Raw genomic sequence first — 18,398 nt, 5'->3', positions numbered from 1 at the left:
TTCCATGATTGGTTTTCCATATATTCTATCTCTTACTGTGCTTGTAAGCTATCACTAGGCACAAGTTTCTTTCTATTCCACATTTTAAAACAGTATACATAACTGTCTTTTATAGGAGGTCATTTAAAAGAAAAGACCATTTTACTAAAACTTAAAATAAACGTACTGGATATTTCTGTTTTCCACACTAAGCACAATTTTTCTTTGCAACCACTTGTCACGGTTCAAATTCAAAATGTAATACACTCTATATTCTGCCCAACGTTCCCGATAGAAAAAAAAGTCTGCGAGACTTACGTTGAAAATGCATTATTCTGCTTTTCACATCGTATGCCTTTGCAGCTTAACCCTTTTGTTTCTTCGTAATAGAAGTACAATTGATTTAGGCCATTGGCAAATGCTAGCAACACAAGGCAGTAGATGAATAGAAACTTCAGAATGTCCAGGAGCATTCTTCCCAGAGATATTTGCAGAGGCCCCAGGTGAGAATTTGCAGTAAACAGTGAGATCAGTCGCAGGGAACTGAATATATTTGCAATAGCAAATAAAGCTTCAGCCACCAGTGTGGGATGCCACATGTCCCAAGATTCTCGTGGATTAAGAGCACTGTACTGGAGAAAAGAGAGAGACAAAGGGGAAATAAAATATGAAACAAACACATACATATAAATATGTCAATCTCAGAACAGGATGATTTTTCATGCAGCTTCAGCACCACGGCAGCCTACTGGCAGGAAGCTGATGTTTTCCGTGATGGTGGCAGCAATTCTAATCTACAGAAAAATAAGAATTTCCTAAAGGAATTTATAATTGTTGAGTTTCAATCAAAGTGACCTCCCGGGTCTGTCCTTGTCATTTGTAGTATTTGCTAACCTGTGAATTACATCTGTCCTTGATCTTTCCAGTGGGACTTTTAAAAAAGAAAAGGAAAATGTTACATAGGAAAAGATAGTCTGTTTTATATAGGGAAAAAATGGCAATATCATAATAACAAAGAAAACTACATTTTAAAGGAAAACTGCTACATTTTGAACAAAATCAATGGCTTTGCTTACTATGTTCGACACACTTGCCTATTCTAGAGGAATGCATGCTGGATACAAATTACATATAAATGAATGGAAGTAGTGGTCTGTTGTCTTGGATATAGTAATGACTAACGTAGGTATGACGATTAATATTTTGTATCTGTTATATCCTAAATGTACATAAAACCTAACCTGGAAATCATCCTAGCAGTCAATGAATTGCTAATTTTTAATATTTCATGTGTAGAAAGTGTGATATTTGTCTGAACATTCCCTAATTACATAAAATATGTGATTTGAGAAAAATATTTGCTACATTAAACTTTAACCAGCAATTATTTTAAAAGTATGATTTAATTAAAACGTCAGCTTTGAACTATCTTGAAGCTGGGCTATATAAAGAGCACAGTGAAATTTATCCCTTGTAGTCTTGAGGTAAATCTGTACCCCTACAAGAAAAAAGGTCAAATACACTCTTTGAAATATTACATTGTGAACATCTATTATTACACCTGTATAAGAACTGAACAAGTTAAATTCTCTTCTTCATATACATCACTAAAAATACGTCTAGACAATTGCAACTTTTTCCTAATGATCATGTAGGGAAAAGAAATTTACTTCTGTATGAGTCTCTCGGAATATTTCCATTCTTTTTATATTGCATTGTATACTAAAGACCTTTACAAATGTTAATTAATTCTCTTGAAGCTAATAGATGGTATTTTTAAAATCTCCTTGGGGAGAAAATACATCACAAGCTCTTGATTTTGGTCAACACTCAGACTCCTGCTTGAGTGACAATTTAAAACAATCAAGTTTGAACTAGAAGGAAATTATTTTCTATTTTTGAATCCTCATAACCGTTCTTGAACATTCCCATGCATGGCTTCAGCATAAAATAGCTAATGATTGAGGATACAGAAAAAGTTTTTAATTTAAGATTTTTATTCATTATAATGAGTATTGGAGTGACAGTTTGTGGTATCAAACACCACCTAAATCTCTCCACTCCCCTCCCCCGGTATATTATGCCACCTTTTCCTTCAAAGACTACGATAACATTCACCTTCCTTTTTTCACTTCTCTTGAAAGACACATGTATTTTAGTAGAGAGTATCTACCCTTCTGTTGATGGTTAATTACATATTTCTCCTCTGTCTCTCTGTCTCTCTCTCTCTTTCTTACTTAATATGGCTTAGAACCATATCTCAAAATGTACAAAACACTAAACAGTAAGCATTCTTAAGGATGTAATCGTTTTCTTGGAATTTCTCACCACATTTAACACAATGTCCTCCGTGTAACAGGTGCTCAAGAGACATTTTATCCCATCAAGTATTCATGCATAGTCCAGTGAGGATGACAGGGGCAGCTAATTATAATAAAAATGCTCTAAGAGATTAACACAAACTGCTGTGAGAATAGAGAAGAGAAAGTGATACAGTCTGTCTGGGGCTGATGGGGCCAGCAATGAATAGAGATTACATGTTGTTCAAGCTCTAAGGGTCCCTCGATGTTATTGCATCTGGTGGAGATGCTGTTCCTTGTTCTACTTCTCACAGCCAGTTTGTGGCAGTTGGATGTAGAATCCATCGTCACGTGGTCACTGACCCCAGCTCTATTTTTGACTTACTAAGCTTTAGAACCCTTCTTAGCAACTGCTCTCAGCTGGGACTTGCAAAATCATAAGAGGAACGTTTCCCATTTTACAAATCAGAGATGCTAGTTTCTGCCTCAGTATAATTACCCAAGACCGTTTCAGAGTCCAGCACTTCTGGTAATTGTTGGGAAACAACGCAACGTGAATATGTTCACACCTATGCATGGCTGGGCTTGCTGAGAAATATATTGTATTGGGGTTAAAGGATGTCTGAATGGCAAATGAGTCTTGGAAATTAAAGATAGAGACCTCCTGAGAGATTTAGAAATATCTCCCCTGGAGCCATCTGTTTACCGTCTAAGGATAATAATTCTAAGGGACCTTTGCCTCCCCAGAGAGAATTTGTTTTCTTTAGAAAGTTAAGGTCTTTCTCTTTTCGTCTCCAGGGGGAAGATGGGCAGCGGGCACAGCTGCACTATATAAGCTCTGAGATGCATCATTTCCCAGTTCCTCTCCTGTGGTACAAACTCATGGATGTGAAGGGCGCATCTGGCTCTCATCGGTCGCCCTGTGGAGGCTTGGAGCACAGGGAACCAATGCCAAGATTCTTACGTAAGTAAATAATTTGTCTGTTCTCTGACCCAGAAACCTTGTTTCCTGTTAGTAAATGGAGATATGAACCTTTAGGGATTATCTCTTGATTACATTCTTTTAACTTTACTTTTTAATTTTTCTTCTACCATTCTCATCTATGTATATTTGCTTAGGTTTTTAAATATAGGCATTATTTTACAAAAGCAATTCTAAAAATTCTTACAAACCATACTGTTCTGTGAATTTGTAGAGAAAAATGGTAATTCTTCAGTGATTAAATGTATTTCCCACACCTATCATTAGAAATGAAAAGATTAACTCTAATTTTAAAGTTTTCTTTGGCTCTATTTTCTAAAAACTATTCGCAAAATCTATATTCATGTTTCGTCTTTCCATGTTTGCCTCAAGCCATAGTGATGACTCTTGTCAGTATCCTTTGCAGGCTCTTCTTCCTCACTTTCCCCTTAAACGTTGACTTTGCTTTTCAAACCCCTTCTCTTCTCATTCTGTCTATTCTCCCTGGATGTTGCCTGTGATTTCAACTGTCATTTATATGCTGGTGACTCCCGATTCCACATCTCCAGCCCAGAAATCGCACCTTACAATCATAGTCTATATTCTCCTGCCTCTTGACTTCTCCTCTTAGAAATCTCACAGGTGTCTCAAACTCACAGGCCAGAATTGAAACGCATCATGTTTTCATCCTCAAGCTCCTTCTCAGTTTATGCTTTCTCATCTCAGTGAATGGCAGCAAATCACTCAAGGCAGCATTTGATGTTGATCTGATAGTCTTCCCTTCCAAACTTGCAGCCTCTAAAACTGAAATCTTAGATGTGCTGCTTACTCCTCTACATTGGTATTCTCATTGTTAAAAAAGTTTCTCTATTTCCCACAGAAATTATTATAATAGCCTCCCAACTCTTCTCCCTACCTTGAAACTTGTCCCTACTTTCCTCTAGAATCATCTTTTAAAAGGGTCAATCAGATCATCTCACATCTTGCTTAATGTTCTTCAATGACTGCAATGTCCTCGGGATGAAATTCCGATTTTCCAATCTGTCACATGAAGCCTCTGGAATCTCGGTCGTGATTTTCTTTTGAGATTGACCTGCCACTTATACCCAATTAGATACTTACTACTCTGGCTCAAACCTTTAGTGCTGGCAATTCCCCAAATTACCCTCACATTCTCATCAAAATACCTTTCTATGAATACTGGACCCTTTGTTTAGAATGGATTTAAATTCTAATTATTTTGATTCTTTGGCTATTATTCAGTTATCAAATATGTGTTGAGTGCCCACTCTGTGTCAGGAGCTAACTTCAGGGTTCACAGTGGTAATCAAACAAGACATAATTCATGCCATGCAGGCTTACAATATAGTGAAGAAGACAGACATTAAATAAGTAATGCTGCTCTTTCCCTTGAGAAGTACTCTCAGACCACAGATGTGCAGACGCTAGGATCCTGCTGACCAAAGCTGGTAGTTCCATGTTAGACAGAGATCAAGAGCTATGTACACACCTATAGCCCTTCGAGGACCAGCAGTTCCTGCTTTCTTCTTTCTCTCAAAAATTTGCTTTCTAGTATAAACCTACCATAGTTTGGCTTTGTCTTAAGCCTTCATTTCTATTTAGATTCTTTTTAAGAGACTTGGTCCTATGCAGACCTATGAAATAGAATATTTACCATTGAATCACTTGTCAGATTTCCATGCAGGGAGCTTTGTCTAACACGTTTTTGGTACTGGACATCTAGTATAGTGTTTAAATATGATAGAAGCTCAAAAAGCATTCTAGGGTGAAGAATCACAGCCACATTCAAAAGCATGGTTGTTAGAAAAGATGGATGATTTGCGGAAATGTGAGTATCTTAATATAGTTGGAATACAGAGGGTTTGGGAATAGTGATAACTCTAAAAGAAAGATGAAACCAGGTCACGAACACCTTAGCAGAAGTGTTAGGAGAGGAAGATGGATTGCAGCATAATATTGGGTCACAAGCTCCTTGAATATAGGAAAAGTTCATCTTTATATTCTCTATAGTCCAATGCACACTTATAAAAAGTCAAGTAATCAATCAAAATGGGTAATAATTAATTTAATGCAAAATGAAAACATTTGTCATGCAAAATTAAATAGAAAATGTATGCTGGTTTTAATGTCTGATTTGTAAGGTGAAAACCTTTCCCTTTCTATAAGTTGGTTAGATAATTAAGTAGTGAAAGACAATAGGAAGGCATATGATTTTCTCCTGTGGTGGATGATACTAGATTAAATAACTTGGATTTAAATATCTACAGCTCTCTGTCATAAAACTAAAGAATGTTTAGAAAAGTTAAAAAAAAAAAAAGAAAAGTTCATCATTTGGAGAGTTCCCTACAGTTATAGCATCTGTGAAATGGAAACATTTGCCTTCTTTCTAACTGATAAAAAGAGGGATCGGTGAGATAAATACTTAGCACTATTTAGACGAATGGTGCTATGGAAAACTCCAGCAAGACTGTTAAAATAAATGATCTTATTCCTAATCATTGTGATTTTTGAAAATATTATTTATATTACACAGTGGTCGAGGCATAGGAATTTAATCATTTCTGCCAAATGGCTGAAGATAAATATGAGACAAGTTGTACATAGGGACAGGGACTGGGTAAATTTAGGAGAAAACCAGTCCTAATGCAGATAAAGTAACATTTTCTAAGCGTGCCCAGGCATCAAAAAGCTCTGAATTAACTAACATTTTATACATGGTGAGAAGGGGAAATGATTGACAAACCTTTTCCTTCAAAAAATTAAGAGCAAATTAAAAAAAAAAAAAGCTACAATCTCTGAGCTGTGAAATGCTAATGAATTGAGGCATTTAAGGCAGCGCCACAAAGCCTTGCACAGAAGGAGGACAGTACTGAAATCTCATGAACTTCTGTGCTATCTTTGTACAATATAATGCTGTTGCATTTTTTTTAAATAAATTTATTTATTTATTTATTTATGTCTATGTTGGGTCTTCGTTTCTGTGCGAGGGCTGTCTCTAGTTGCGGCAAGCGGGGGCCACTCTTCATAGCGGTGCGCGGGCCTCTCACTATCGTGGCCTCTCTTGTTGCGGAGCACAGGCTCCAGATGCGCAGGCTCAGTAGTTGTGGCTCACGGGCCTAGTTGCTCCGCGGCATGTGGGTTCTTCCCAGACTAGGGCTCGAACCCGTGTCCCCCGCATTGGCAGGCAGACTCTCAACCACTGCGCCACCAGGGAAGCCCGATGCTGTTGCATTTTAATAAAAATTAAAAGCTGAGTGATTTTATTAAGCTCTATTCTATGTGTTTTTAAATGTAATCTTCACAAACATTCTCTGGGACTTGATTATTCCTGTCATTTTACAGGTAAGAAAGTTGAGGCATAGATTAAGTAACTTACTCCACATCACACTGGTAGGAAGTGGTACAGGCAGTAGTCATATCAAGTATGGATCATAGCCCAGACCATGGCTTTGGCTAGAACGACCCTTTTGTATGTTAAAAAAAAAATCTCCTCCAGGTGGATGAATTACAAAAGGATGAACCAAATAAGGAAGAACTGCCCTTCTGCCAGACCTAATCTAAGAGGTTTTCCCCCTGAAGACCAATTATGGAAGGGTTTCCCTCTTTGTGGGCTGACAGTTCTTTTGGTCTGGATCCATGGCTTGGCCAAAATCACCGAGGGTTAGATTTTTGCTACCATTTATGCACCTGCAGGCAGAAGATAGAACCTGGGCAATTTCAGTTGAGATCCCAGTTATAACTCCTTGGTCATCTTGCCTGATCCATGAGAAGTGAGCTATTTGCTGGGGAGAGGCATCAAGATGATTCCATCTACCTCATCTTTCATAATAACAAATCAACTACCTTGTGGATCTTACCTCCTAATTAAAATCTAAAGCTTCTCCTGTGTCCACTGCTCTACTTCAGGCATTCATCATCATTTGACTCATCCTCTGTTTTTTAAACCTCATTAATGGTTCCTCTTTATTTATAGGGTCCAAATTCTATAGCACGATTTGGAAAGTTCTTCCCATGCTCTTCCCGCCCCCATCTCCCTGGATCATCCCTCTGAGATCTGACCTCCTTTACCCTCTCAGACTTTTGCACGTTTTGTCTCTTCTCCCTGGAATGCTCATGCATGCTCATGGACACGATAGATGCCCACTCACTCTGTCCTCTAAATAGTTTCAGGACACTGGCAGCAAAATTTCGTTCCTTCCTTGACGCCAGCATGGCCCCTGTTGTAGACTTTATCACACTGTAAGGTCTTCATGTGCATTTCTCTTTCCTTACTGAACTGCTTGGAGGCAGGGGCTATATCTCAGGCATCTCTGCATTCTCAGCAAACAGATGGAAAGCTGATTTCTTAGCGTGACCCCATAAATTCTTATTGCTTGATTCACACAATGACTGTTTGCCTTGTTTATAGCAGTCTATTTTTGTACACAAATAAAGCACCTTTTCCTCAAATAGCAAGTTGTAAGTTATTAAAAATTAGCATAAAAATTGAATGATAGAACAAAAGAAGATGAAGAAGGGTGAATCGGCAAATCAGCATGACATCACAGACTCCCAAAGTAAGTGCTCTTTTGACTATTATCATCATTTAACAGATGATACAGTTGAGGCCCACATTAAATAACTTGCCCCAAATCAGACAGGTTGCAAGTGGTAAAGGCAGTCCTAATCCAGAGCTAGACTCCTTTTCAACTAAAAAAAAAAAAAAGCAAATGAAAGGACACAATAAAGACATTACAAAAGGCAAGTCCAGTGGACCAATAATATATGAAGAAGGAGGAAACAGCAGTAGAAGAGAAAGGAGAAAAACTAATCATGCATGTTTACTCTGTAACCAGCACTTTAAATGTATGCACTCATTTACTTCTCATACTAACCACATAAGGCAGAAATTGTTATTCTCCTTATTTTATAGGTGAGGCACAGAGAGTTGAAGAAACAGACCCAAGTTCACATAACTAGTAAGTGATAAAAGAAAACTGAGCCCAGGAAACCCAAGTCTAAAGTGCAGCCATTCAGGACTTCCCTGGTGGCGCAGTGGTTAAGAATCCGCCTGCCAATGCAGGGGACACGGGTTCGAGGCCTGGTCCAGGAAGATCCCACATGCCCCAGAGCAACTAAGCCCGTGTGCCACAACTACTGAGCCTGCGCTCTAGAGCCTGTGAGCCACAACTACTGAAGCCCACGCGCCTAGAGCCCATGCTCCGCAACAAGACAGGCCACCACAACTAGAGAAAGCCCACACACCACAAGGAAGACCCAACACAGCCAAAAAAAATAAATAAATACATAAATAACTTTATTTAAAAAAAAAATAAAGTACAGCCATTCAAATACTACCCACGCAACTCAAGTTTTGGTCACACAAACTAATCATTCAGAAAGAACATTTCATCATCTATATTTACAATCCTAACTGAACTCCTATGGCCAAAGCACATAAACAAACTATGTATTTCCCGAAGAGTCCATAGTATTTACATCATTGTCATCAGAGGTAATTTCTGTCTACTTTTCTATCTCCCTTTTCCTCCCCTCTTTCCTTTCTTCTTCATCACTTGGGGTGGGTGAGTTGAATTTATAACATAAATTTTCCCTTCGTATAGTATAAAGAACAATGCAGGTGAAAAATTTACAACATTTTAAGAAAATTCAAATCCAGTATTTAAACCATTAGGCCAAAAACCCACAAGTATCCATTAATTCATGTAACTGTACCCAGTATATACCAGAGGTTATATATATACACATATATATATAAAATATATGTTTTATAAGTAAACACCATATAAATAAGACCTGTAAAAATATTATGTTTCTTAGTATAAATATTGTATGAGAGAGGATCCTTTTGGCATCAATCCCATGCTTCTCTGAGCTGCTGAATAGGATTTTACAGTCCAGGCCTATTCAAAGTGTCTTCCTTAGACCAGTTACATCAATATCACCTAATGAATTTGCAAGAAATGCAAATTTAGGCCCCTCCTTAATACTCCTGATTCCTGGGAATGGAGAAAAGGAATCTGTTTTAGCATGCTTTCCAAGTGATTCTTAGCACCTGAAAATTTGAGAAGAACTGCTATAGTCATGTAATATCAGAATTTTATAAGTGCACAGGACCACAAAAAACAGATGTATTACTTTTTAGTAGAGAGATGTCCAAACCAACTTTATAGATATACTTAAAGATCGTTACAGAAGAAAGAAGAATTGGAAGGATATTCACTTCAAAACAGATGTCCATCTCCTACACAGATGCAAAACCTCCTTGGTTAACACAATACCTTCTGTCATCTTCAGAAGGTCTCAAGGCCATTCACCTTAATGCAGATAGGAAAAATTATCAAATCATGTTTCTATTATTAAAACACAGCTTGCTTTCCATGGAAGTGGTAGAAAATGCTTTTTCTTAATGTTTATATGAGCGTTGGAAACATTTTAATTGAACAATTCAGGAAACAACTTTGGGCAATTTTGACCCTGTTATAGCTGAAAATTGCAGGAGCCGACTTAGGACAAGACTAAATGAATAAGAGTTCACTTACATGTTAGCATTTCCTAGCTCAGCTCATTAGAGGGCATGAATTATTCATGTACAGCTCAATTAAACACTGTCTATTTTTTACTAATTCACTCATCATTTTGACACAAATTTTTTTAAAAAGGAAAAGGAAAGAGGGAAAAAGAAAGGCAGGAAGGAGGAGGCAATAATATAATACTTTGGTTTGAAAAACATCCCCCAAAGTACAAAATAATCCCAATTGTCATTGCAGAACAAAAACATTTTATGTAAATTATGTGGTTTGGGATAAGATTGATGTTGTAAGAAATGCGGGGGAGTAATGGGTGTGTGAGATTTCAGCACTGTCATATTGAATGGGGTGAGAAGAAAAAAATTATATTCTGCTCTAATTATATCAAACTATATTAGTTTAAACTGAAATAATAATTTCAATGCTTTGAAAGAGTAATATTTTGATCTGTCTATGTAATTTCATCGGTTAGTTGTAACTGATAAAAATAGATTTTGGTTGCCGAAATTTGAACAGTGTTTGAGGTAGAATTTCATTAGAAATGGAAAGGATTAGAAATGAGAGCAGCTATTGTGAATCATTTTGAGGCATCATTCAATTTAGATGCAAGAAAATTGGGTGACAACTTCTATTTAGAAATCTATTAAAATTTGTTTTATGACTATAAACTGTGTATTATCTATGTCTTTTATTCCTATCTCTCAATAAAGTCATGAGATGATGAATTTCACATACAGATAATGCTCTAGGTAACATTATTAATAAAAATAATAGCAGTGAAAGGTGCATCGATACTTATCAGAACTTATGCTTTACCAATAACATAAACAATAGTTACCTTTACAAATGCAACGATTTTCAAGGAGATTGTTGCTAGATATAAGGAGTTCATCACAAAATCCATTAGATTCCACCAATCGTGGATGTAATCTTGAAGTCCACCATCCCACATTTGTTTAATTTCTCCCCATATAAAACCTGCAATTATAGAAAGATTCACATAAGTGTGATTTTTCAATCAAATCACTAAAAACAGAGATCCATAATTAGGAAATAGAGAATCTTGGAGCTTCAAGAGACTACATAGTTACTCTAAATGCAACACCTATTTTTATAGGTAGTAATAATTGAGTCCCAGTCAGATTTTAAAACTTTCAGGACATTTAGCTAATTTGTAGAGAATTCTCTTGGGGCAGCTTCACTTTCTTTTATCCATTTGATGAATTGATAAGGTTGTGCAATTTTGAATCAAACTATAATTCCTCTATACCTATATATCTTTCTCTGAAAAATATCATAACGTTTATTTGTAAACAGATACTTGAAGATATTTTTCCTCCCAAATCAAAATGACTCAAAGATTTATGAAAAAACAGTGTATCTAGTGAACATAACTGGCTTAATTCCTTTAAGCAGGGTACTTTGTGTTGTTTTTGTAAGCAATTAACACCTTCAGAGATCTGATTTCAGTTCTGGACAGAAGACGATTATAACATTCATACTTCAATAAAAGACCTTATATCTAGCAGTAGCTTTAAAGCTATATCCAGAGAAAACAAAAATCACTTTCCTTTATTATGGTCATGTTTTTAATAGGAAATATTTTATTTTCAAATATTAGAAAGCACTTATAAAATATCACTGTATATCATTATTCTATTTCCATAATCTCATTAAATTTTTATAAATCTATTTTTACAGCCTAATGATGAGAAAGAAAGATATCAAAATATCTAGAATCAGGAAATATTAAAAGGATAAATATGATTTTAAAGCTATATTAAAGCAAGAAAACAACAAGACTTTTAAGGTAATGACAGTTTGAAACATCGAATGTGGGTAGCACAGAGTTTCATATCTGTCCTACACTAAAAGCAAGAAAAAGTCATATAACTATAGAATTATGACTTTTCATGAATCCATCAGAGAGGTGAGAAACCAAGGAGCCTATACCTCAAAGACAAACAGGTTCCTGTAAAGAGAGTGACGAGGTGAGCATTAGCTCCCCTGCGGCAGAGTGCAGGGTAAGACACACTGGCATCATACAAGAGAGAAGGACAATTTCAGAAAACCTTCTTAAACAAACTTCTAAAGGCTGAGTGTGAGCTAGTGTGAGAGGACAGAACACCTGGGACACAGACACAGCAGGGCGTCCACTCACTAGTAAGCTCATCTCCATAGACCTCACCACTGCTCAAGAGGCTGGTTCTGGGGGGAAGGCACAAAGCCCTACCCAAGCTCCTCTCCCCTACGAAGCAGAACATGTTAGCCCTATGGGAGAAGCAGAAAACACTCCAGGGCCTAGAGTTTATACTAATATCCTTAGAGGCTTCCTACCACAGGAGGAAGGTCAGGAAACTCTCTTTGGCACATGACCTGCACAGTTTTACTGCCTTGAGAAGGAAGATTTGGATCATTGAGAAGCTCCACCCCTGATGCCCAGGTGTAGTTTTACCTAAGTCTGACCCTAGACCTGGACAACAGACAACCTTCCTGCCTCACATCACCAGGCTGACAAACACTGAGTAAGAAGCAGAAGCTGACAACCACTGGAGGAGTGGCAAACATATGGATAGAAAGTCCCTCAGAGGCAGAGGTGCTCAAGGAAGGCCAAAAGCTGTGGGTGGAGCAGGAATTCTGATAATAATCCTCTTCCCCACTTGTCTTAGTCTGTTCAGGCTGCTATAACAAAGCATCATAGATGAGTTGTTATAAACAACAGAAATTTACTTTTCATAGATCTGGAGGCTACAAGTCTAAGATCAGGGTATCAGGGTCAGCCTCTGGTGAGGGCCCTCTTTCATGTTGCAGACTGCTGACCTCTCTTTGGATCCTCACTTGGCAGAAAGAAAGCGAGCTAGCTCTTTGGTCTGTTCTTATAAGAGCACTAATCCCATTCGTGAGGGCTCCACACTCATGACCCAATTGCCTCCCAAAGGCTCCACCTCCAAAAACCATCACATTGTGAGTTAAGATTTCAGTGTGTGACTTTTGGGGGGGACAAAGACTTGCAGCCCATAACACCACTCTAAGCAGAAGTGTATGGTAGGCTGAAACTGATTGTAGCAACAATGAAACCCAAACCCAGCTCAGCTCCTGATTATATTGCCTCAAATTCCTGCACTAATGTTCTAGCAGAAGAGATATGTCCATTTTCAAGCATAAATGCTATACACTTCTGTCTAGCCTTCTGCATAGGCAGAATAAATACCCTCACAAAATACACGCATACAAGCACATGAGCACCATGTTACATCATACTCAAACTGTTCAAAAAAAGATAAAAGAAAAATTATTGAAGGCATCACAGGGAGGGGGTGGGTGGAAATAAAAGACACGTTGCATACAAAGGAAGAAATATAGGACTGGTATCAAACTGATTATCTGAAACCACGCAGGACAGACTGACATCATTAAAGTGCTGAAAAGAAAAAAAAATCAATCCAGAATTCTATACACAGCACAAATATCTCTAATAAATGAAGGGTAATGAAAAACTTTTTTCAGACAATCAAAAATTCAGACAGAGACCCATGCTACAAGAAATGCTAAAGGGATATTTTTTAGGCAGAACATATATGATATTAAACAGAAATTTAGGTTTACAAAAATAAATAAAAATCTCTATTCAGGAACTGTTAAAATGAAAATAAATATAAAATATTTTTTTCTTATTTCAAATTGCTCTAACAGATCACTGACTGCATAAAGCAAAAATAGCATATAGCAAAAATGTATTGTGGTTTATAACATGTATAACATATGTAAAGGTAAAACATATGACAACATTAGCACAGAAGATGAGAAAGAGGAATTAGAGACATACTATCATAAGGTTCTTATACACATGTAAAGCAAAATATTATTTGAAGTTAGACTGTGATAAATTAAATTTTATGTTGTAAATCCTAGGGCTTTCTCTCAAAATATTTTTAAATGCATAAATAGCCACAAATGTAAATAAACATGGAGTTATAATAAACGATCCAAGAACAGGCAGAAAAAAAAGGGAAAAATACAGCAATACATGGGGCAAATAGGAAAAACAATAGGGTAGATTTTAAATCTGTCAATATCAAAAATTACATTGAATGAAAGGTAAGGTCTAAACACACTAAAAGACAGAGATGTTCACATAGAATAAAGATGCAAAACATAACTATATGACAATTCATCGATAGGTTAAACATAAATGAATAACAATGATACCATGAAATACTAATTGAAAAAAACTTAGATGGTTATATTAATGTAAGACTAGATATATTTCAGAAGAAGTGTTACTGGGTATGTACAGGGATATAACAAGGATAAAAAGGTCAAATCACTCTGAAGACAGAACAGTCCTAAATATGAATGCAGCTAACAAAATAATCTGATAATGCAAGATGCCATAGAATTTAAATATAAATAGAGAAAGGTACAATTAGTTAGAAACTTTACTATTCCTCTCTATAAGTAAATGAATCAGTAGGCAGAAGTTTAGTAAGAATATAGAAGTTCTGAACAGCACTATCAAAAGTCTGAAAATAGCAGAAGACATGTTTTTCAAGTGCACATGGAACATTCACTAAGATAGGCTACATAACTTCAACATATTTATACACATTGAAATGTTTAAATGTTTACCATGACAACATAGTAAACAACAAATCAATTATAAAATGTATCTCAAAATCCCCAAATATTTTGCAATTAAATAATATGCTTCTGATAACTTTTGGTCAAAGAGAAATTAACAGAATAATTAGATAATATTTTGAAATGATTACAAATGAAAATACAACTAAGAGTTCTGTGATGCAGTTAACACAGTACTTAGAGTAGAATGCTTAATTAGAAAACAATAAAGGTCTCAAATCAGTGATCTCAGCTTCAGCTGTGACACTGAAAAGAAGAGCAAATTAAACCCAAAACAAACAGAAGAAAGAAAATTTTAAAGCAGAAATCAATAAATTTTAAAATATAAAACTTGAGAAAAGTCAATGAAAACAGAATCTAGTTCTCTGAAATGGTCACTAAAATTGATAAAACTCTAGCTAGAATGGTCAAGAAAAAAAAGAGAGAAGATATAAATGATCCATATCTGAAATGAAAGAAGGGGCATAAATACAGATCTTACAGACTTCATAAGGATAAGTGATAAAATGAACTTGATACTCATAAATTTCACAACTTAAATGAATTGGACATTTTCCCTGAAAGACATAACCTTCCTAACTCACATAAGAGGACATAGAATAACCTGAATTGTCCTATATTCATTAAAGAAAATGAATTCATAGTTAAAAACCTTCCAGCAAAGAAAAATTCAGGTCCATTTCCTTCCTGGTGATTCTACCAAACATTTAAGGAAAAAATAATGCCAGTGCTAATCAAACACTTACAAAATTACAAGAAAAAATGTTTGAAAAGTATGTATTATTCTGATAAAAAGTCATACAAAAACAATACAAAGAAAACTACCCACTAATAACCCTTTGAATATGCATAAAATCCTCAACAAATATTAGCAAATTAAATACAGTAATATATAAACTTAACAATAAATCATGACCAAATGCTATTTTTCCCAGAAATGCAAGATTGTTTGAAAATTTAAGAATCAATCAATGTAATTTGTCACATCAACAGATTTTTGGGGAAAAAAATCTTTTCATTAAATGCAAGAAATCTTTTCAATAGATACAATAAATTCATTTGACCAAATTCAACATTCATTCACAACAAAAACTTTCAGCAAAGTATGACTAGAAGGAAAATGTCTTGATTTGATAAAGGACATCTATAAAAATCTAAACTACCATCATACTTATTTTGTAAAGGGCCAGAAAATAAATAACTTAGGCTTTGCAATTAATGAATGAGTGTGGCTTTGTTGTAATGAAACTATTTATAAAAACTGTCAAAGGGCCAGATTTGGCCTGCTGGGCCATGGTTTGTCCTATATCTTGATTGTGGTGGTACTATATGATTGTATGTGTTTGTCAACATTTTATATACCTGTGCCCTAGAAAAAAAAAATTAAAAAGTAGTGGTACAACTTAATGTTAAGGCAGCAAAAATTATGAGAGATTGATGTTGGACAATGGAAATAGGGATAGATTAAAAATAAAGAAATATAATAAAGTATCAATTGTGATATATTGCTGATAGATGTGTTTGAAAATTTGCACGATAAAACTTTGGAAGAAATAAAAGTATATTAGTCCATAATTATTTAGTGAGAACTAGCAATAGTTATTTAATATTATTAATAAAGTTTTATTTTCAAATTTTGTCACATTTAAATTAAGAACCCAGATGAGGACTGATTTCAGTTGAATTAAATATAGAGTGCATTTTAAAGTCTGCTGTAGACTACAGTTTTATTCTAGATTTGTTGTTTATATCCAGCTTCCCCTTTGAAGTTTCTTTCATAAATAAATCTCTCTTGAGAACTCAGATAAAATTGGGCATATTTGAGGAGGTGATAATGATCACTGACTCCTTATTGAAGAAAGGAATATATAAGATCTGAATAACATGTGATACACGCACTGATTTTATAGCTTGTGGGAAACTTACAATTTATATTATCCAATGAGGAAAAATGCTCAGTACTCATGGAACTACTCTCCTCTCCCACATTCGTGGTGCTTTTTCCTACTGAGCCTGGGTACAGTCTCAGAATCCAGCACGCAACCACAACCTACATAAGAAATCTAAGGCCACCAAAGGCCGTGTGACTAAAGCCAGTTAATGGAGAAACCAGAACAGGATACCAGTCTCCTTAGGCAGTGCTCTTAGACAATATTTTCTTACTCCTGAGATTTCACAATGGAGCTTATTTGTTTTGTTTTGCTTGAAACTTTGCCAATTCCCAGAGATGAGGCGATGTGAGCATTGCAATCGTTGATTGAACAAATGCATTCAAGTTCACTTTCATCAGAAGGCATAGTGATAATGCCAGGTGAGTGAAGTGCCAGGCTCAGCTCAACTAGTAATCAGCTTTGTAATCTTAGCCAGTAGTCTCGTCCTTCTAGGTTTCAGTTATCTCACTTCAAAAAAAGAAAGGTTTGGATTATCACAGAATTCTATATATAGAATCATACAAGAAGTATAATTCTACCTTAATGGTATAAATAAGCCAGACACTGATTCTTCCTGTTTGAATTATCAATATTCTATGAAAATCAGTCATCACAATAGCTGACATGAGAGATTAAAAACTGTTCTGTACACACAGAGGGCACACACCAGCTTTGATCTGCCCCAGAAAGCAGAAATTGGATCTATGATATGAAAGTTATAGAACGGAAACTTCTTGCACAATGTAAGGGGGATTCTCTGTCAAAGTTGTCCCAAAACTGGAATGGATCACCCTTTGGGGTTAAGATTCCAATCTAGAGCCTGGAATGTCTTTGATCAGTCATATTCCAGAGAAATTCTAGCAATGAGTGGAGACCTGTTCCATTGGACCTCTAAAGGTCATTCCAACTTTATGAATTTGTGATTCTGGTGTTTTCAAATTTTGTATGTATTTTAAAATGAAATGTATTTAAAAATACCTACTAACCAACAAGAGGGTTTATATTTTATTTCCCTTTATAGATAAATTGTATCTCTTTTTTTGCTTCTACCCAACTGGAAAGCCAAATGAGATTATTAACAGTCACGAAAATACGGAACTTCAAATATTTTGTGGGTAATTATGTAAAAGAGTAAAGACACCAAAAACTAACTGCTTTAGAGGGGAAGGAGTTACGAAGAAGCAGTTAGGAGCTCAGTAGAAAGCACCATTTTAACCTGGAGCTCCTTAATATCTGAGCAGACTCTGTTCCTATTAGACAGGTTCAAGGACATGACACTTGAATAGATGACCTCTAAGGTTTCTGAAGAAGAGTCAAAACAAAAACTCACAATTTGGATATATTACAGTTCCTTTGGAGTCAATCTAAATCCCTAAAATCTAACTTTCTGAATTATACAAAAATTATATTACTTGTGACTTTGGAAAGGCACAACTGTATGGAAAAAACAGAGATCCTGATGAAATTGAGGACTTAACCCACTGTTTTTTTAACCTGAACTGTAAATAAGACTGTCAGTCAGTGCTGGTTGGCTAATGGGGTTTGGGATCTTTTGTTTTCAAAGCACCAGATTGTAGGATCACGTCCTATAGCTGTTTGGATCACTTCCTGTATCACCACACACTTGTTTAATGACATTGATTTCTATTTGTTATGCGCACTTTAGTGAAATACCAAGTTTCCTCTATTCTGGCAATATTCACTGAAATTTTAGAAGAAACAAGCCTTTAGAAAAACTAGAAGGTGCTATTAACTGGCTGAAAAATGCATCCAGATAGTAAACTATTCATGGTAACTAAAAAAAGACTGAAGCAAACAAAGCTTGAGGGAGCTTCTGTCAGAAAATGTTTGTGCTGTTCCCACAATGGGAACATTTCAAAGTTATTCTCTGCTGTTTATAAACAGATGACATGATTTCTCAGCGTGGTGGTGGAAGTCTAATGACAAGCATTGATGTAAGACTGCAGGGACCAACCACGGAAAGATCTCAGTGCAAACGAGTCAGAGAACTTCCTTTTAAAAATATTTGTGGATG

At 35.9% G+C, this 18,398-nt stretch overlaps 1 protein-coding gene and 1 long non-coding RNA gene across 5 annotated transcripts in view; one reads left to right on the top strand and one right to left on the bottom strand.

Annotated features, from left to right (window-relative positions):
• TRPC4 (transient receptor potential cation channel subfamily C member 4) overlaps positions 1 to 18,398 on the bottom strand; it is a 163,404-nt gene that overhangs the window by 23,449 nt on the left and 121,557 nt on the right. For all 3 annotated transcript variants that reach the window (XM_057532913.1, XM_007193664.2, XM_057532914.1), the window contains 2 exons: positions 10,630 to 10,769; positions 298 to 611 (listed from right to left, as the gene is read on the bottom strand). In XM_057532913.1, coding sequence (XP_057388896.1) covers positions 298 to 611; positions 10,630 to 10,769 — 454 coding nt within the window. The remainder of the gene's footprint in view (positions 1 to 297; positions 612 to 10,629; positions 10,770 to 18,398) is intronic.
• Positions 1 to 18,398, top strand: part of LOC103018088 (uncharacterized) — a 547,177-nt gene that overhangs the window by 503,232 nt on the left and 25,547 nt on the right. For both annotated transcript variants that reach the window (XR_009005908.1, XR_009005909.1), the window contains one exon: positions 3,078 to 3,243. This is a non-coding gene — a long non-coding RNA (uncharacterized LOC103018088). The remainder of the gene's footprint in view (positions 1 to 3,077; positions 3,244 to 18,398) is intronic.

This window comes from Balaenoptera acutorostrata, chromosome 18, assembly GCF_949987535.1.
Source record: "Balaenoptera acutorostrata chromosome 18, mBalAcu1.1, whole genome shotgun sequence".
NCBI classification, from domain to species: domain Eukaryota; kingdom Metazoa; phylum Chordata; class Mammalia; order Artiodactyla; family Balaenopteridae; genus Balaenoptera; species Balaenoptera acutorostrata.
The sequence above is the reverse complement of the archived record's forward strand: the minus strand, read 5'-3'. Positions and strand labels throughout refer to the sequence as shown.